This window comes from Apus apus, chromosome 5, assembly GCF_020740795.1.
Source record: "Apus apus isolate bApuApu2 chromosome 5, bApuApu2.pri.cur, whole genome shotgun sequence".
NCBI classification, from domain to species: Eukaryota; Metazoa; Chordata; class Aves; order Apodiformes; family Apodidae; genus Apus; species Apus apus.
The window spans coordinates 12,436,390-12,458,103 of NC_067286.1; the positions used below are offsets into that span (position 1 = coordinate 12,436,390).

Here is a 21,714-nt window from a genome sequence, read left to right on the forward strand (position 1 = left end):
TTTTGTACAACTTCAAGAAACAGAAAATGCTGAAACACACACAACAAACATTACTAAATCTCTGATATAAGCTCCACTATTACATCTGAACCAACACCACATTGTTATGAAGACATCTTTTCGTGTCCTGAAGTACCTCCCTCTTAGCAGTGTTTTTCTACCTCAGTTAATTAATACCTGTTAAATAATCAGCAAGATAAATGCTTGGAAGCTGCCTGCTTTTGCTCACCAACTTCAGCCTTTGACAAAAATAGAGAACTGAACTGTGTAAGTTTATTTCATAGTAAACCAAGACAGCTTCTCTTCACTGAGTTAATATCAAGTAATTAAGTCAAGATAAAGGGGAGAGAACTTCCTTAGATAAATAAATTCCTGAAAGTCACAAGCAGTAAGTCCATAAGAAACTAGAATATTTAAGTATAGAAATAGCTTGTTTGGCAAAATAATCTCTCTTCTCCCATAAGTTCCACTGCTAAAATATTTTTTCAAAGAATGGTATAGGACAATATTTGGTGAGTTTGTGTTCCCCTGGAGACTGAACACTCTTTCTGAAGTTGGATACAGCCAAACAGTCCTTCCATTCTGAAAGTCTAAGCCTTTACATAGAAGCCATTCATCCCTACAGCCAACCCCTCTCTCATGATACCCTTACAGGAGCATTTCTCACCTACACAGATTTTACTTGTTAAGTACACATTCCTATCTGATCAGTGATACAAAGTGACTGTGTTTGTGCCATAACCCAGAGAGAAGTGTTATAACCCAAAGTTCAAGCTCAAATAAACGTTTACTTGCAGAGCAGATTTGTATTTTCTTCCTCCTCCTCATCTAAAGAAAGACTCAATCAGAAAGCTACATCCCAAGAAATAGTATTGGTCTTGACCATTTCAGCTGTGATTAGATTAAGGAGCATGATGAAGCATGGCCAGCAGAACAGCCCTACAATAAGCATCTGTGTTACTGCAGAATGATATGAAGACACAGATACTCAGCTGCTATATATTGCCATTTGTCTAGAAAACCTTGAAATCAGGACTGCAAGACACTGGCAATCTAACTGCTGCTTGCTTAATCAAGTTCAATAACATTAGGGCATTTTGTCTTTTGATCCCAACTTAGGAACATCCTAAATCACATGCTTCAAGGTGTACCAGGTCAGAAACACCCTCGATTGCTGTGCTGAGTTCTTTACTTACTACAACATTGAAGGCTATTTCAATCACCTGCCTGGTAACACCAGCTGTATTTCAGCAGTTGTTGTGTCTGTTTTGATGACCTACTTTGAGCATGAACAGATACACTGCAGCTCCTGCTGCTTCTCTCTACTAGCAAATGTCTAAATGCATGTGGTTTATAACCAAGTGGAAAAAACAAAACATTGGGATGACTTTACTGTAGAATTTGTAAAATTCTCCTTACTGTTGAATCAGAGCAGATGTTTTTGCTGTGTTAGGTTTGTTGAACTTGACTAGCAAATGGTTCCTTTTAAATTAAAAAAGGTCATTTCCGTGGGTGTCTGCACTGCTTAATACAAATGAAGTAACACACACAAGTGGCCCTATGGAGAAAATGAGTTGAATTTCACAGGTGATAGGCAGTAAACAACGATTAGCTGGTAAACAAAGCCACTGCCAGCAAAGGAACCCTCACCAAAGAAAAAATGGTCTTGAAATAGAAAGGCAAAATCAAACAATTTTACATGACTGGGTGGCCTTCCAAAAATTAGCCTTTTGCATTTAGTCAGCCTGCCAGCAATTAGGAAAATGTTCTCGCAGGATTTCTTGACCCATAATCCTACTGTCCTCACATCTTTTTGTTTCTCATTTTTCCTGAGAGGGGAATATGGGCTAATTGCTGGCAGAGACTCTGCAAAACCACAACACATTGCTGCCCACCTGCAGGAAGCAGCCTCTCCTGCAAGAGCTGTAGCAAGCACTGAAGAACCTATTCACATTGTTGGATCAAGCTTTCTACCTCTTTGTATCAGAGACAAGAAGTGAAATAAATATGGGCCAAGATTCAACTGTTTGATGATCTCTAATACAAAGATTGTGCCATGACCTGACAAAAGAAGCAAATGCTGATATTTTTCTCGTGTTCCCATAGAGGCATCAGAACATGCCAATACACAGTCTGAGCTCATATGACATTGGAATTCTTATTTTCCATACCTCTGTCCATGGACCCGTGACAGAAATCTTTTTGCTTGGCTATTCATATGGTGTGGAGAGCAACAGACTCCAATCCTACAGCTAAGATTTTGTGTTCCTAGAGGAATCAAAGTGTTAAAAACCAAAAGCATAGATAAGAGCACTGTTAAAATTAATGCATCTAAGCCTAGATGCTTCTTGGCATTTTCCTGCCCACTAAGCTAGAGAAACATTCTCCAAACCCACTGTAAGAATTGGCTGGGAGTTAAAAAGCACATAAAGATGCTTAAAAAACACCAAGGAGCCAGAAAGGAGACACATTACCCAGCACTTCAGAATCCCTGTCTGCCCGTGCTGTTTGCATTTCTTCTCCAACTCGGGCAGGTTCAATGGCTCTTTGTTTTTATCTGGAGAACTGGTAACTTTTATTGTCTACACAGAGATTTCCAGGTAAGAGTCTTATCAGTTTTAACTATTATTTCCGTGGGAATTTTATGAGCTATTGAGAACAACACTTGTTTGCTTGAAGTGTGGATAGGCACAAGAAAACTGCTGAGTTAGGCACATTTGTTGGTCTCTAAATCATTCCACTGTCTCATCAGAAGTACTAGGGTAGAACATGATTTTATCCCTACTTATAGAGCTCCTTTCTTCTCAAAGGGATGACACCAGCAAATGCTGACATGCTACCTTTGGGGTGTTATTCTGTTCCATAAGAGCCATGGAACCACTAACAGTGCAGCACTAACAGTGTGAAATCCAGAGAGAGCAGCAGAAGGGTTGTACAGCATCAGCTAAGGGGCTGCTTAGCTCAGTATCCTGTCTGCAGCAGAAGCAAAGAATGAATAAGGGAAGTACATGCCTTGAAAAAAACAAAATAAAAGCAAAAACAAGTAAAAAAAAATCCTTCTCCAGCCTTCAAATATTTTCAGTTCAAGGCTTTTTCTGTCAAATCTCCTCTTGAATCCATACAAAAAAACTTTTGCATCCACAGCTTTTTGTGGCAAGCAGCTACATATCTGTTGTGTGAAAAACTGCTTCCTTTTCCTTATTTTGATCATGTCTCCCACTAGCTTCATTTGCTGGCTCCTAGTTCTTGTATTAGAAGATAGTTTGAGGCGTTTTTTCCTTCCTTCTCCTCCTTCCCCCCTTCCTTCCTGCCCCTTCTTCGCTTCCCTCCTTCCTTCCCTCCCCCCACCAGAGGTGTGGTTTTCAGTTCAATGGGCTTTACAGGTATGTCTGCCACAAACTTGTAATCACTAAGTTGCCTTTCTGGCACCTTCAATTACACCCTGACTGCATCATGAAACTAAGGTTTGCTGGAAAGCGTGGCAAATGCTCCAGCTGAAAACTTTCTGACAGCACCTGCTGTCTATAATGGCCAATGCTGTTTATTTCAATAAGAAAAACAGATGCCTTTTTCTGCTTTAGGTTGGAGTGCTATGGGAGGACTTGGAAACATCAGGGGATTCAAGATATGGGTATTAATTATTTCATATATTCCAACATGGCATTTTTAGTCCTCAAAGAGGGAACTGGCACCATATTTTCACCCCTATTATTACAGGTGTCAACATCTTAATTTTGCAGGGAATGTAGATTACATTCCCTGTTAAATTAGTCACGGAAATGCTCTTACAATACAAATGTGCAAACACAAATTATAGTTGCCTTGCAGTGTAGACTGGATTTTAGAATATTTCCTCCTTCCATTTTGCATACAGAAAATTCCTTACATCTCATCTTGTAACTTGACTTATTTGACAGGCTACTATATCCAACAAATTATGCTTCTTCACCTAACTTTTTTTACATACAAAATTTTCAGCTAGGATAATTTCAACTGGCACTAACCAAGAAAGCTGCAATGCTCATTACATCTATAGAAAACAACACAGAAAAATAGGAAGAAAATAAAGCTGTAAGGCAATGAAGTGAAACTGGGAAAATCGACGTTAATAATAATGGCTTCTATTATTACAACAGTTGGCTCCAATAATCCTTACTACAGCATGTAGAGCTTCAGACCATTTGTAAAAGTGGTCCAAAATAGCTCCCTCAGACATTTAATGACACCAGGAAAGCAAGTTTGGATGCATTTGCCTACATGCTAAATATCAGTCAACATGTTGATAAAATACCAGCTCTGTCATGTCTGCTGGTATCCTGTGTGAGCCACAGTGATATTTGAAATGCATTTCTACAGCTACTAGTTTGGCTTCTTTAACTGACTTGATGAGAATTCTTAAAGTGCTATGTGAGCTTCACACTTCACAAACAGTTTGGGATGTTTGCAGATGAGAAGAGATCATATAAAGCAAGTCTAAAAAAGGCAAATGGCTGTAAAGGTGTTGAATAAATCTTGTTTATAGGTACAATTCAATGCTGCCATAATCCTTATTTCTCAAGGAAAATAAGAGACATTATTTAATCACTTATGCAAAGTCCTGAAATTATTATTTTGCCAATTCAGCACATTAGTATATAGCTTAAAGCCAGAGTTTTCAGAAATCAGTATATACACACACACACTCCCCGTACATTCTGCAGGTTCAGTTCTCCTGGGACACACTCTTTAGCAGCTGCCCAGCTGCACACCCCAGTGCATGCAATGAGATTGTCATGTTAGAGCTGGTTCCACGTAATTCTGAATAAGCAACTTTGCCACCACTGTGTTAGAATCAGGTGATTTATATAAAACCATCCTGAAGATGCGGGAATCCAAGAAGAAAAAGGAAATATATCTGTGCCCACTGTTACCTTCCCTTACACCAGGGTAGGCCTGAAACTGGGACTGGAATCTGCCATTAACCACTGTATATATGTAGGGTGCTGTGTGCATCTGTAGCCAGAAGCAGCATTTTCTTTTTGCTTTCATTTTGAGAAACATGCTGGCAATCCTCACGAGTAGGCAGCAGCAGCACCACCAGTCAGGCACAGCTGTTCCTAAACTGTCTCCTCTCCATTAAGTTACCAAGCACTGTCTGTGCTTCCTTATAAAATGTTGCTCTGCCCAGCACAGAAATTTTCACAGTGAGAAGAATTTGACACTTTGCATCATTTAGTGAAATGCCAGACATCTGCAGAGAGGGCACTCAGTGCTCCCCCTTCACTTTCTGCATCCTCCCATGGGAATTTGGGTTCCCTGCCCAGGTGTCAGACCTGCCTGCCCCGTCCCTGTGCTGTGGAGGAGGCAGCAGGTCTCACTGCAGCAAATCATCTGTCGTTGCTTATTGATGCAGTATTCTCCTCATACGTCCTCACACTGCCTCTTTACAGCACATGCCTGGCAAGATCAAGGTATAGAAGAACCTTCAGTGTGATGAGACCACCCTTGGAGGCCTCACAGTTGTAAGACTATGGTCTTGACTTGCTGTTTTCTAGTTAGAGCTGAAGGCAGTTGCCTAGACAACAAGTCTGATTCATCAGCAGTGAATTGTCAGGGCAACCGGCTCTGGCCATACCTGGGATGTGCTGAGCAGTGCTGTGGTGCACCAGAGACAGCTTCAGACATGGAAGACCACCCCAAAAACCTTCCAAGTTTAAGAGGTAAAAGCTTCCACCAGGCTATCTGCTCGGTAAGCTGAAGATGGATACTTTGCACTTGTTAGCATCAAAAAACCTGAATACAGCTACACCATGTAAGGAAAGAAAAATATTTCAGCCAAGAAAATAATCCTATCCCAGCACAGAATGTATCCATGTAACATGACTGGGTGCAGCCCCCCAGTGGTTTGTACACAGCAGCCTTTGTTCACACCATCACCAACTTTTTGAGGGATATTACTGATGTAGCATAGCAGGAAGTGCACTGTATTGTTTCATGGGGAATTTGTTCACCATTTCTTGTTGGCCTCAGCAGGACACTGATGTTGTTTTCAGTTTTTAAATATTTCTTCCATTGTGTTTTCTTTTAGAGTATTTGGACATTGGGAAAATAAATACAAACCTTAAATGTAGAGGGAAGAAGGGGGGAGTTACAGCAACATATATATATTTTTATTTATTTTATATTATTTAAACTACTTTATAAGCCCCTGAAAATTTTTTTCCTTCTAAATTCAGCCAGTCTTATGAGATATCAATTATTCCTTTTCTCAATGTATTATAAACAGTAAAATAATAATTGAATAAAATACCTACTTATTCTGTGTGACCAAGTCTCCCAACCAATAAAGAAATTATAAAGCACAAATTAGAATACTGGCAGAGCTCTTGAGTACATACCTTTGGATCCCTTGACCACACTCTGCATGCTGCCCTTTCTCATATCTCATGTCTCTGAGAAGTTGACTAAGGAAGAACAAAATTATAGCTGAGCGTTTGATTTTTCTCTCTGCAAAGTAAGATACAGCAGAAAAAAATTCCAGCTCCCAGTCAGCACCTTCAGGCTTGGTTTTAGAGACTTACTCAGCCTTGTTTCAGAGTTATCCCACTGTGCCTGTCCAGGTTATGCCAGGCTGCCTGATTTCTACATCCCTTTCAGCTAACTCTATGCTCCTTTTCCTAAAAGAGTGTCCCATCTGACAGATGCACTTGGCTATCTAACCTCTAGGGCCAAGACTAAAAGACAAGACACCTCAACAACTAACTACATAGAATTAAAGGCAGGAATCCACATTTTAAAGTGTATTTGTGCTATTTTAAGGATATGGGGATCTCATCAGTTTGGTGTTTAAACAGCAAGCAAGGCATTATCATGTGCATCTGGCAAACAGGTCTCAGCGTGTTGAGATGTATATTTGTGACAAAAGATATCTACTGATAACAGGAGCTGTTTCACATTCAACATTTGAAAAAGTAAAAGCTTAAAAAATATTGCAAAAGTGTCTCAAGAATCTTGTGATAAAATAAGCCTTGAAGGCAAATCCATGCTCCTTCTGCCTGTTCCCAAATTTCTACTTTTTGCATTTAACAATTTGCAAGGTATTTCAAGATTTTCTTCAGTCATTTGTTGACTTGGAAACAAAGTACTTTTATGCAGCCAGTGCAGAACTGGGGTTGGCAAAACTACTTTGAAATCTAAAACATACTGAAGCCATGACCAAGGGAATAGGCCTTTGTAAAATCTGCACCCTGTGGGAAGCCTTTAAATAAAACCCTGCTAGGTCACAATTACCAGAGCAGCAATAAATCCATAAAAAATTGTTGGTTCAGCTACTTTCTCTCCTGTTCTTTAGTGCAGGGTGTAGGAAATGCCTGGCATTTTACCAGCATCAAATTCAGCCAAATCAGATTCAGTTACCTGCAGCAACAGGTGTATTCAACTTTTTATCTAAACTCCACCCTATGCAAGGAAGTTTAAAACAGATCACAAAATTTGTGCTGGAACCAGTGTGCCAGATGAGAACAACACCACTAAAGACAATAGACATAGTCCAGGATGAAGGAGGTAACCTGGTCTCCCCCATCCTTCCTCTGCCTCTTGGCTTAATTCACCCATCTGGAAACCCCACTCTGTGGGTATTCAAAAATTGGGAGGCAGTTTCAACTCCTGGACCTGTGCATGTGCAATCTTACACAAAAAAAAATTAGTCATGTTCCCCAGCCACATTTACTTTCACCCAGCAGTCATATAAATCAGCCTCTACGTCTACGTATGTTCTGTAGTTAAACCAACCCAGCCAAGGTGCTTGCACAGGATCTAACACAATGAGGTTCTAGTTTTGAAAAAGTGTTTCTGATGCCCTTTAGCACCAACCAAGGGACATGCAGCCACAAGAAGTGATGGAGGTTTGCCTCATATTTGTAGCAAAACCTTGTCTGGCTACAAAGCACAGGATAAGGCTGCTAAAAATGTTGTCTGTTTTAGCAAGGGGGATGAACAAGTTTATAATTAGTTTAATTATATATACTTCTGCACTATCCTCACATTTCAGTGTGATAGTCTCAATTACAGATGACAGTTTCTATTAAGGGAAAATATGCAGAGTGTGGAGAAAAAAAAATAAATATATAAAAAAGAAATTTCTGGATCTGGCAGGTCTCAGGAAGTAATCCCAGCCCCATGCTAGCAGCCTCCTCATTCTTGCTCATGAAGGCTTGACCTGCAGGGAGTGGGGAAAGCCTGCTATGTCATTAATCACTGTATCTTTCAGATATCTTGTTCTCAGAAGAAAAGCAATCCATCTAGAGGCCTCAAAAAAAGCAGGAGCAGCACTCCATCACGCTTTGGCATAACTGCCTGAGTATGACACAGTTGGACAAAAAAGCCCTTTTTTTACCTCTTCCTACAAGAGCCTCAGGGAATTCAGCTTCCTCTCAATAACTCCAGCTATCTACATAAAGCTATTTTTTGCCACAGGCACTCAGTGCTGTGTGACTGAGCACTCTGGTGTAACACTTTTTGGTAACACTTATTCTTGGCATCCAAACAGCCCTTGGGGGACTTGCTTGTAAAACAGGGGGGAAAGTGCAGGAAAACTGCCCAGGTCTGGCTTCCCCAAAGCTTCACAATTGCTGGAGAGTAAAGGACAGTCCATTTTCTGAAGACATATTCCCTAACTTTCCAGACAACTCTGCTACAAAGTGTGCCAAGCAGCTCTGGTGATGGGCATGGCATGTGCTGAAGGCTGCTCCTGTCCTCCAGCCCATGGGACTGAAGGAGGCACAGACCCTATTTTTCATGATGCAAACTCCAGGGGACAAGATCTAATTTCCAGAGGAGAGTAATGTTTTCTGATGAAAGCCTTAAGTCAGGAGGTAGGAATAAGTTGTATTTATTCAATTAAATAAACCTTTGAAATAGATTTAATTAAAAAAATTGAAGGCACAGGGAGCACTCCTGCTCTTCCTCCTCTTCTTCCTCTTACCTGGGCCAAGGCAAGCAAGGAACTGTGCCTCTACAAACTGCAACACAATTACACCTCTATCCTTATCATCTAGGGCTTATTTCTGAAATGAAATTAACTTGATTTGCCCTCTTAAAGAAAATAAGCTTACTTACTTGTATTTTTAAATATTTTTAATTAACAGAATAATTCCTTTTTGTTACCAAGTAATCAATAAGTATTTCTAATTAAAAAAAAAACCACCACAACAACAAAAACAGGGGAAAAAAATGCACAAAAAAGATCAGTCATGATGTGAACCTCCCCTACTACAGCAATGCCTGGCTGCAGCTCTACTATTGCACATACAAGGTTTTCACCACTGCAAAGCTGTGCTCACTGTACAATCACCACAAGGTAATACTGTGTCAGAACATGATTAATATCTCAACAGAACAGCTCAAATATCTCTGGCCAACTGTAGGTAATACACTAGTAAGACAGCACAGATGTAGTTAAGAAGGCAACCGAATCCTCCATGAGACAGCTCAGGCAAGAGCTAAGCCTGATGAACAGCTGTGAAGATCCACCCTTGCTTTCTCCAGCCTCATCCACTGCTAAAGTACAGCTAAAATAATAATCTTTTTCTTTTTCTAATGGTCCATCAGCAGGGATTTACTGCAGTAAAACTGGAAAGAACAGACAAGACAGCAAAGGAGCAGAAAAAAAGGAATACAAAGGAGAGGACTTAAAAGAGAGAGGAGAAAACAAATAATCTTCTTAATCCTCATGTATTTTTAAAGGAGCATTTCCTGCATCTACACCTTTCCAGACTGAAGGATGAAAATATGGTTTTGGCTAAAAAAGTGCTCATCTAGTGGCCCTAGAAGTCTTACACAACTCCCAGAGGGTGTCTGAAAAGCAGTGAAGGAAAAGTGAAGTTCACAGTTACAGGACAGGCTGGATGGCAGAGACAACACGGAGCACACTGGTAGCACTCAGGGAGCATCACCAAGTGAAGTTCATCATCATCATCATCATCACCTAATTCTGGTCTTCGGGTCTTCCGATACCCAACAAGAATCCAGGTGAGCCCCATGGAGCATCTACCCAGCACAAAATGTTCCAGCAACAGACACCACTGAGAATGAAGCACCTCGGACCCTGGTGTCGCGAGCCGATGCCGGGGGTGCTACTGGCAGTCAGGTTCCCCACACCTGGTGTCCCACAAACACAGAGCTCCATCACAGTCTCCACCATCCGGCAACACAACTAAAAACATATTTGAAGTTTTAACAACCACAGACACCAATGAGCAAGGCCCACAAGGTGCAATAGAACCAACAGCACATGGCAGATGTAAAAAGAAACTGTGTACTCGGAGTGGGAGACTCCCTGTTCAAGGGCACTGAAGCACCCATCTGCAGACCCAACAGGGAATCTCATGAGATGAGCTGTCTTCCTGGAGGTAAGGTCCATGGTGTTGCCAAGATGGTGCCACAACTTGTCAAGACCACAGACTGCTATTCCCTATTACTCTTTCATGTGGGCACAAACGACATTGTAAGACCAAACTTCAGCAGATTTCAGAAAGACTTTAAGGCCCTGGGGGGGAAAGTTAAAAGTGATGGTGCCCAAGTTATCTTTTCTTCAAAAACTGGCAACTGGTCACAAGTGGTGTCCCCCAGAGATCAATATTGAGCCCAATGCTGGTTAGCATCTTCATAAGTGACCTGGGTGTTGGAATCAAGAGCACCTTGATGAAGTTTGCTGGTGATACCAAGATGAGTGGAGAGCTTGGCACTCCGTGGATTACATTAGCAAATCTACAGCACAATCAAGAGAACAGAAAAGCCTCACTGCCATGGATAAGGAAAACAAATCCTTCTGCTTTTGCAGACATTTTGCCCTAATTACATTGTAGAAAAAACTATGAATCCGTATCAATTTTCCAGTGAATGAATTAATACATATGGCAAGGACACTACAGTGAACAAAGCAGTTTGAGCTTCAGTTGCCTGCACAGGCACAGACATGTTCATTCATTTGCTCAGTCCCAGCCTGCCCAGGAGGATGCCTGGTGGACAAATCTTGGTTTTGCTTGCTCTGGAGCACAAGCGTGACTGCACACAGCAAGGCCAGTGTGCCTTAGTGGCAGCCAAGAGCTGCTGCCCAGGGGAGACAGTAAGTGTCAGGAAAATAGCACTGCCTTCCCTCCCAGCCTCCCAAGCAAAAGGCAGTGTATTTGCATTTAATGATACCATATTTAAGTTGATATATTTAATAATCTCTGTAGTCAGAGTGAAGCTCAGCTCTAGGAGCTCCAAAAACTATGAACAGAAATAGCTGCGGCTTAGCCTCAGCTCCTTGGAAAGAGCAGCCCACCTGCACCAGGAGCTGATGGGAGGAGTGCACCTTCACAGAAGGTACAACCCAGACACCATCAAGAGCAATGTAATATTATTTAGTTGCTGGTTATTTTTAACTAGAGAAAGCAAGAAACATCTGCATGACACAGCTCTTTCCAAATACATGAGGACAGTGAAAGCAAAAGCTCAGGCTTTTAACAAGTCTGAAACATTAAATCTCACCTCTGATTTAAGGCCAGTTGTGATTTTTCAGTCCAAAGCTCCTTTTCTTGCTGTATATGTGCATACATTCCAAGCATCAGTAAATTGCCTTGGTCCTCAGTTCACCAGTATTCGGGATTCATTTTGCATATGCAAAAGTATGAATGAAAATAGCCCAGAGTCTGATATGAATGTCTTCAACTGTAGTATTCAACATCCCATGCTCCTCAAGCTAATCCTCTTACTGTGATTAGCAGAAGAACAGAAGGGTTGTAAGGAAGGGCTTAAATGGGCTTTGGCCTCAACCTGGGTTCATAGCCCAGACTGGCTTCTACACTTCTTGCGTGAGTGGCCCAAACTGAATTTCAAAATCCCCACTAATTAAAGACATTCAAGGAATTGCTAGGAAGGAGAGAAGCAAGATAAAGGATGCTAGAGAGAAAAATAACTTTATACAGTGCATGCTCTTGTTGAAAGGAATGATATTTCAGGTGGTTCTGTGGGTGATGCACTTACTGAAACAACATGGCAGTGTCTGCACACACTGAAGAACATTCCTGGGAAGCAAACCACTGTTACCTTCAGTGCCCAGGGCAAAACTGCAGCTTCCAAGAGAAGGTGACACTTGTCTATAAACATCTGAATTTTAGGCCTGTTTCAAGCACAGTACGTCATGGAAGGTGAGTTACTGCAAATACCTTAAAAACTTCTCTTCACACAGTATCATGGAGCCCAGCTCCAGCCCCACTGCTTCCCAGTTCACTCTCAGTATTTACCTATTACTCACTCATCACTAGCAAGAGAGACTATAAACTATTCATTATTTAGAAGGCTTCATCTTCAGAAAGCTGCATTGTGTTAATTAGGTCTTCTGAGATTCATTTAGATCCATCTAATTAAATCCAACTAAATCCACTGGCCACACACATAATTCTTGGTAGACAACAGCTATCCACATTAACATAAAAAACAACTCACCTGCTCTAAGATGAGAGACAGCAGCTGTTTAATAAATCAACAGTTACCCATTTCCCTACTGGCCCCTCTCTTTATTTTCTTCTCCATATTTATCTGCACCTTTCCACCAAAAAAGTCTCCTCAGGTCTGAATGAACTGTTTCACAATACAAATAACTTCATTCTGAAAACTGGTTCAAAACTATCAGATCCAGTTATGAAGCCAAAGCTTCACTAATTCTTCCTAAAGCTAGCCAAGTTATATTTTAAAAAGTAGAATACTTAATTTGTTCGATCAAAGATGCTAAAAACTATGATGTAGTGAGAAAGAAACTTTAACCAGCAACTTCAGCTGGAGAAAGTCCATATACTTGCACTTCAATAGTATTATGTGGGGGGAAAAAATAAATAAATCAAGAGAGGAATAAAGTACAAATGCAGTTTTGTTATTAGGAAATGAAGCATCCTACAGAGAGGTGAAATGGTCTCTGTGGAGCCAGTCTCTCATGGAATGACTGTCTGATTAATATCCCTTGCTAAGTCCTTCTGGATGGCTTCCTTATGCAGCCCCAGACTTGCAGAGAAGCAGAGCTCCCCCAGCTCTCCAGGAGCACCTTGAAGTGTCCAGGGAAATCTCCTGTGTTTTGGTAGGAGTTTAGGCTACAGAGCTGCAAAACAACCTGCAAGAACATAGATGGAAAAACTGCATTAAGTGTTAAGGAATTGGCTTTGGTAGTTCGCGGGCCTCGTTGAAAATGATGTTTGAATAAGATTTTAAAGTTGGAAAAGTTTAACTTCAGAAAATATCTTCTGTAGGATTGCCAGCAAATTGCAAACAGGAGTGAACCTAGGTAAGCTTGCACAAATAACCAAGAACAGATGAAGAGTTCAAGAGTAATACTGATATCATCAGTGCCCCCAGGGACTGTAAGGAACTATTCCATCCTGCAAAACAGCTCCTTCTGTTCACAGACAACAGAAATGCCAACAGGAAGGACGATGCTGATGGTGCATGGAACAGCAAGATTTAAAAACAAAGTGGACCTTCTGAAACAAAAAGAGCTACCTGTGAAGTAACACCATCTAAGCATTACCACACATCTTCTCTCTCTAAGGACTCGTAAATTGGTGAAGGAATTTGAACTGACACATTTAGTTGAACAGCAAGTAATTGGATGTTTGACACAGTGTGGCAGTTTGTCACGGTAGCATGACCATGACATGACAGGGCACCAGCAGGATGTAAGGATTCAAACACATATAACAGCAAGGTTATAAAAACAAGGAGTAATATTTATTTATTTTTAATCAAGGGAACTTACCTGGCTGATTGTCCATGTAGAAGACACGTTACAATTTACAAAATACTTTTGAAATTGATTTTGAGCTAATTTATTGTCATTTTACACTTTGAAGACCTGCACTCCTCTGGAAGCATCTTTGGTTTTGTACCAAGTTGAAGTATCTTGTCTTTTCTCCAGCACTTGACCTCAGCATTGAAACATTTCAGATATATCCAAGCGCTGACTAAACATCCTCACTTTTACAAATACAGGTGACTGCTGGAAGAACTTGGTCTGGTCATCTCAAAGCCTCATGACTCACTCATTCTTCAGAGACACAAAGAATAAACAAAACTCAACAGGTATAAATCAATAATATTTGCTGGCCTGGGACACATGGGGCTAGCCAGGGCACTGGAATGTTTTCCTGTGTGAGCAATGAGCCCTCCTCCATGTGGACCTTTGACTTTTCTTGTTGGGATTCCTCCAAGATGGGCAGTGTCCCATGTCTGCTGGTAGCACTGCACTTGCTACCAGCCAGGAGCACAAAGCCAAAGGCATCAGACTTTCAAGGTGCTATAGAGATAAATTACCCATCACCTCTGTTTCAGCCTTTAGGAGGCCATGGTTATGGATATATTGAAACGAAGACGTGCTCATTAGTGTGATGAACACGACCATGTGAAGTTATGGTAGGAGCCCAGTGGTACAGTGTTTGAAGTGGGCTGGTGGGCCCTGCATACTGGGGTATGGCAAAATAAAGATCACATTTGGCCTTTACAGAGAACTGAATGAAATTAACATTCTTTTTTTTGTTTCTCTTCTGGCAGGAACACCCCCTAAAATCAGTGATCAACAACCTTCCTCAGACCTCATCAACCTGCCCCAGCCATGTGCGCTGCCACTCGCCACCCAGCTGCACATGCAGCACCTGCCGCCAGCCGTGTTGACAGCCAGGACTGCATCCTGACCCATTTCTGAAGGGGGAAAAAGCCTCTATTGGTTTTCAGCCATGAGCATTATTTGCCAGACTTCCATTAGCAGCGATATTTACACAAAGTATATATTGGAGAGAGAAAATTTTACCTTTTTATGACAAAGCAGCTCACGAGAAGTGCAGCTGATTTTTCTTTAAGATACAATCCAGTTCTGAAAGCTGCAGCAAGAGCACAAGGAGTCTCTGATAGCTCAGAGCTGCAATGTTCAATCTTCCTTGCATGGTGCACATATTCAGGCAGAGAAGAGACTGTCAGTTTCGTGCTCCAGCACCCAAGATGAGGCCCTTAGCCCGTATAGTAGACATGTTAACAAAAGGCACTCACACAGAGCTTACAGCAAGACCAAAACTCAAGAGGGATACCAGAGCAGCATTTCTTATGGATTATCACACACCATTCTCTTTGAGGCCACTTATGTTGGTTTTCTATTGCCCATTCACAAATGCGTGAGTTGTCTTTGTGACTCAAGAATGCAGGTTTTAAGCATAAAGCTTTACAGAGGTCTTAGAACTTCTACAGAGGTCTACACACCCTGAGGACGTGCCACCAACCAACATGAAATGTTCACCCTGAGCACAAGGCAATGCATATGAACACATCTGCAGATCATTCCTAGCATCTTGACTCAAGGAAGGAAACATTGTTCCCAAACTCTAGATTCCGTTATGTAGTTGATATGTCATGATACCTCAATAAGAAAATCATTTAGAAAAATAAAGAACGGATTTCCAGCAAACTGAATTTGCAAAGTGGATACATAAATCCTCTTAAGTTTATCCATTACATGAATGTTTTGTTCTATCCTCACTTGAGGGTTGGCTGATCCTAGCCTCTCCTTTTGTTCCATAGAACAATTTCCACTTCTTGTCCCCCCAGATACTCTGTCCAGTGATTACAGATATAAAGGACTCTATTCCAGGAGGACACATGAAAGGACATAAGACGGCAGAGGAGAGAAGGGTGGTGATGGGTAAGGAACTCCCTCTTCAACCTGTTTCCTCAGTGTGCTACCTCTCCTCAAGAGCAGACTCAGTGATCACCATCAGCAGCGGCTCAGGGCACCACGTGCCTTCTGTCTCCCACTGGCAGCTCAGCTCACAGGGCTTGGGAAGGCTCTACTGCCAACAGACAGACAAGCTGCTCTTGTGTGGTCACAGCGTGTTCACTGCAACCAGCCTGGGAAGGTAAGAAGTGTACATGCTTCAGGATTTGCTTCAGGATTTCACAGCTGCTACTTCAAAGGAGAAAGGAAGAAGTTTGCCTAAGAAAGCCATTTAAGATGAAGTTTTGGGGACAACCCTATTTACTCATTGTTGACAGCATATCCCAGAAAAGAACAAGGTAGAGAACTTTAAAAACCTTCAAAGACAAGATCTAAGATCCAAATTCTCCAACACCGTGACCTGAATACACAATCACAGCTTTTCAACACAGGATAAAAAAGGCAAACCAGAAACAGCAGCTTCCAAAGGAAGTCACAAACAACATTAATATCCAGAATAGACCAAAGAGACAGATCAATAGAAAAAGTTTGCAGCTGTCTCCAACAGTTGAAACATCCTAGGAGTAAGTTCCCCAAAATATACTTTCAAGTGCCAGCAGAAAAAACCTTTGCTAATCCCACTGTGTTAATTTGTGAGCCTGGTGAGGCTGCCCTAAAGCCCTCCAGGAAAAAAAATAGGAAGTAAGTATTGAAATAAAGCAAAGAGAACAGGAGAGAAAGAAAGACTGTGAATATATTGGTCTCAGGAAGAAACATGAAGAAGCAGAGAAGCAACTGCAGCTTTTAGTGCCTCCACGGCTGGCATTTTGTTGTTGTTGGATTGTTTGTTTGGTTTGGGTTTTTTTTAAAAAAAGCAACACGAACATCTTTGTTGGTGCATAGGTATAATCTGCAGGTTACCTGTTCCTGCTGCAAAACTTTCTACTGCTCCTGCAGAAAATCCTTTTGGACTAGCCATTCACATGTGACTCTCCTCCTAAGATCTATGCATAGTTCTGACACCTGAAAACACCTTGCAAAACCATGCAGTCTGGTTCTGCCTTGCACCGTTTTTCCAAATGCACACCACAGATTCCTAGTCTGCAGTATTTGCCCTTATATTTGACTGGTCTCCTGTGGTCATGGGCTGACTCAGTTTTGCACACTTTCCTGAATTGTGCCTTCCTAGAGCTTGGCCTCAACTACACCCACAGTATCAGAGCTCCCTCGAGCCTTCATGAGCACTATTTGGATATTCAGTGGTCAAATCTGGGTGGTGTTGGGAGTTAAGTTTTTGTCCCTCTGGTCTCCAGCTGGTGTAAATACTATGAAGGGCTCACATGGCCCACTTTATGGGAACGGCTCTCAAGTCTTACACCAGCCAAAACCTATTCTCTATTTTTACCTTCCTATCATATTAGTGACACTTCTCACTGAGCTTCCATTCCCACCAGGGTATGACAGGAAGCGCCACCTCCATTTCCAGAGAGCTTCAGCATCAGGAGAATTTCTGAATACCCCACTCTTCTACAGCCCATTTCACTCCTGACGCTGGATGTTTTCAGTAACTGCTTGGCTGCAAGTCACCTAGAGGAAGTCAACTTCATGCAGCATTTGAGTCCTACCTCATCAGCGCTGGGTACCACCAAACACTGCTGCAGCACTGAGCAGAGCCCTTTAAAAGTATGATTCCCTGGGTACTGATCATGAACTTCTACAGGTGTGCAACAAACCCTGAGAGAGCTCTTATACCTACCTGGATGACATCTGAAATCAGTGAACTGGGATGGGGAAGTGCTTCCTGAAGAGCTTGATGTGGAAACTCTCCGCTAGTCCCCGTGTGGCATCCCTGCAAGTGAGGAGTTACACAGTCCCTGGACAAAGTCGGGGGGGGGAAGCAGCACAAGTGCTGATGGGCAGCAGCCCAGCTGCCAAAACATGCACTGACACTGAAAACCAAGAACAGGAGAAAGGGCAAGTTTGGCTCTGCTCTGGAAAACTCATTACTGCAAACCCAGGGGCTGTAGGCAGGGGGAGCAGGTCGTGTGCTGCTCAGGAAAAGAAACAATAAAAATCAGAAGAAACTGTCCAGAAAACAGAAAATCACTGAAGGCAGAGTGTGAAAGAGTGGTATTACCTTACTCTAGGGACTAGCCAGCTGACTCCAGAAGTCTTGAGTGTTTCTAGGTTCTTCAAAACATCCCCACTTTTTGTTTAAATTGCTGCATATCCTCTGCTTTTGGCCAGCAACATCGAGCACCAAAATGGGAGGCAGACAAAGACATGCCTGAGATCTGGCTGGCCTTTCAGGAAGGCCAACAAGTCAGATGTGGGAATGCCACATGAGATCATTAAAAGCCATTTCATATTGTACCTTCTTCTGGTCTAGTTGGGAGGAAAAAATAGAAGCTTTTATTTGGTTAGGAGAGCAACTGAGGTGAACTTCATTGAATAGTCTCATTACATGGGTCTCCCTCACCTTGAGTTTCACAGCATTTGGACTTGTTCTTTATAGCAGAAACTACATGCAGGAATGAGCAGTGACTTTCCTGTAGAAAATCCTGCACAGCAAGTCTAAGGATGACCACAATCACAGGGCCAGGTGCTGAGGTACACCCCAAATGCCAGATAAAGCCCACTAGAAGTACATCTGCATACTGCACACAAGTTCTTTCATCTGCAAGGCACACACTTGGCCATTTAGAAGGGACATAGAAACTCTCCTCTTTTCTATGGGTCTCTACCATTACCATCTTACAAAGTTCAGAGGTCCAAACCTCTGTTTAATCCCTTTACCCTAATTTAATTGATGATGAGCATTTTAAAAAATTATAGATGCAATTGTATTTATGGGAGGCAGCACCTGCTCCGTCGGCCCTGTCCTTCTATAACTGCAATGCTGATTCATGAAGGTGAACGCCAAGAGAGAAACCTAGGCTTACATCTGGAGGAGCAGCTGTCACCTTTGCAACACTGCTTGTCTGGTCACAGTGCTGCCTCACACATCCATGCAGACAGGTACATGCCTAAACCCCTCCTGCCTCCAGGGAAACAGCGGGGGGGGACGAACAAAACAGCACAGTGACTTCAGTAGGTCATGTGGTAATAAACAGCAAAGCTATGAATTGAAAATATTATGCTTTTACTCAATAAAAAAATATCAGTTTTGCTATCTTTGCTGCCAGGCAATGTTGGAGGAACCCTTGCCTGAAACGCAGCCACTGAGCAGCTACCCTGAGAGCAGCTGTGGCCTTTTTTGGCCACTGGTGAAGAGGAATAATCCAAGCACAATCACTTGGTTTCACAGAACTCCTGTAAATGAGGTAAGTGCCATCAGCCCTGCTTTGCAAGCAGCAGCGTTTCTTGCCCAAGGTTATAAGCACCCCTTGAGGAAGATAAAAATTACATTAATTAACTTGAGTTGCAAAACTCCTACAACCAACTACAACAGAATGCAATTTCCCTGAAAACTTGCAATAACTTCATGTTCTCATCCAAGTCTCAACAATCACCTAAGCCATCATGAGATGACCTCAGCCCTCAGGGGCTTCACGTGCTTCTGCAGGTCAGAAGAGCATCCGGAGAGGGGAGCCCCTGTCCTCGGGCTTTGGCACACACCCCAGATGATCAAAGATGCTCAAAATGGGCACCTCCCATGTCCTTCCCTCTCTGGCAGAAAGTTCTTCCAAACCTTTTTCCTGTCATTGCTCAGTGTGAGCAAAGATGGGGTAGGGAACATGCTCCATCTAGAGACAGGAGCCACCAGGGGCTGGGATAGAAAAGAGTGAGCTCTGTCTCCTGTAGTGGGCCTGGGCACAACGGGGGTGTGGGAGGGCAGACTCAGCTTGCAAGAACAACTCTGCACCATTTTTCAGAAAGGGTAGACTGTCATTCATTCTTCAGCCTCTGGACACTAGAAAATATATATAGGAAGCAGACACTGGTTCATGGAACTTGGGTTTATTAGGAAAAATTTCAAAATCTGGACACTGACCAGCAAAAAAAACCAGCCTGGGCACTTAAATATGGCATTTCTCTCCCCAGATGCAGTACAGAAGCCAAGCAGGATAGACACCCAAGTGCAGCACAACTCCTGGGTGCAAGGCTGATAAACAGCAATCAGAGACTTCTATGTCACAGTAAGGAAGACTGATAATTGGAGAAACAGATCATAAGCAATACAGAAGGATAAATGAAAAGGTAATGGCACAGGAAGAAAGCATACAAGAGGAGTTTTTGTGACATTTCTGGATTTTTTTACTGTAGGGTTAGGGTACCAAAGCTGCTTCAAACTTGGCCTGTGTGGGACAGGGCTGAGCACTACAGGGTCTCAGTACTGCTGTTTCTGAGGACATGGCATCAGATGGAAACCATCCTCTATGAGGGGAGTATATGCATGGAAACAGGGCTTGTTGTATAACTCAGCTTTACAAACACATAAACACATACACATTTTATTAAAGAAGACACTATTCTCATCACCAGGACTACATGCATCTCTATATATTTTCTGCTAAGGCAGTATGAACATACTGAAAATGAGTGAAACTGTAGATGCACATATAAACCCTATAAACCCACGCACCCAGGGAGCGTGGGTAACACTGCATATGTGTCTGAGCACTAGAAAACACTGACAAAGGTTACTTCTTCATAATATTGTGGTGGTTTGCAGCAGTGATTCAGTGAGGTGCTAACACTGCTTAGCATCCGGCACCTTTTCAGGTGTAACATTTACACAGACCAAAAGTTAAAAAAAAAAATAAAAAAATAGGAAGTTTGTACCTTTTTTTCAATCCAGGTTCCAAGAACCCGTCAATCACAACCATGAATCACATAAAAGCAAAACTAACACTACAACAACAACTTCCCATCCCTAGAAGAGGAAAAGCATGCAGAGATACTTGCATCTCGATATGAAACATTGTGTGAGCATTTCACAGGGGTCTCAATAAGCCACCTAATGCAGCCCCCTCAGCTGAGTAGTACCGGGACTGGGTACAGCATTCCTCACTGCTTTTGCTGGAAAATATCCCTCTGTAGCCACCTCCTGGCTCCCTGGTCCCTTCCTTTCCCTGGCTCTAGTTTATATTTGTAGAAAATGCCTAGGTGCCAGCTCTAAAGACTCGAGATCATCCTTTGGAAATCTCTGGGACTGCTCGGGCAATGACGGCGTCCCAGTCGCCCTGCTGAGAGGGGAGAGCCTGGGAAACCTGGCGTGGTGCTGCTGGGGCTGGGAGCAGCCCCCAGTCCTGCAGCACCAGAGCTAAACCAGCCCCCCGGCTTCCAGACAAACGCCTGCTCCCCAGCAGCAAACGCTGAGAGACCAGGGTGCTTCCAGAGTCTTTCAGGCTGTGAAGGCAGCATCAGTGAAGGCTTGTGCTGCCCTAGAGAGGGCTCTCCATCTCAGGCGATAGGAAAACAGTTTTATAACACCAGGAAGGCAACGAGAAGAAAACAAAGAAATCAAAACAAGATAGACGGTACCTGTTGTAACTCCATCTGCTGTAGGACATGTTCTTGTTGCTGCCGACACCATCCATCTCGGGCTCGGCTAGGGCACTTCCAGCATGGCTCGCCTCCCGCCGGGCCCGGCGCTCACAGCCCTGCCGGCCGCCTCGGGCCGTGCGCGGCGGGGCCGGAGCCCGGGAGAGGTCCGCACCCAGCCCCGGGAGCCGCTCCGCGCCCGGCCCCGGGAGCCGCTCCGCGCCCGGCCCCTGCTGCGCGGAGCCAAGCACCGCCCGCGCCGGGGAGCGGGGCTGAGGGGAGAGAGGGAGGGAGGGGGAAGGCTCCCGGGGTCCCCGCCGAGGGACGGGCGGGTGGCAGGATGCTCTCAGCTGCCTGGCAGACACAAAGGCGCCCAGGTAAATCAACTGGAGCGAGGGTGCTAAGCTGCTTAAGAGATATTCAGCGAAGCCGTGCCCGGGAGCAGCGGGTTGCACGTCTCCTGCTCCAGCAGATGCGCTTCTTATTTATTTATTTCTTCTGGTTGCCACAGATACGGG

General features: G+C 43.1%; 1 protein-coding gene across 5 annotated transcripts in view; it reads right to left on the reverse strand.

Moving 5' to 3' along the window:
- The window catches only part of TUB (TUB bipartite transcription factor), a 148,695-nt gene extending 127,377 nt beyond the window's left edge, over positions 1-21,318 (reverse strand). For all 5 annotated transcript variants that reach the window (XM_051620912.1, XM_051620917.1, XM_051620916.1 and 2 more), the window contains exon 1: positions 21,197-21,318. In XM_051620912.1, coding sequence (XP_051476872.1) covers positions 21,197-21,252 — 56 coding nt within the window. In that variant the 5' untranslated portion in view covers positions 21,253-21,318. The remainder of the gene's footprint in view (positions 1-21,196) is intronic.
- Between the last annotated feature and the right edge of the window lie 396 nt (positions 21,319-21,714).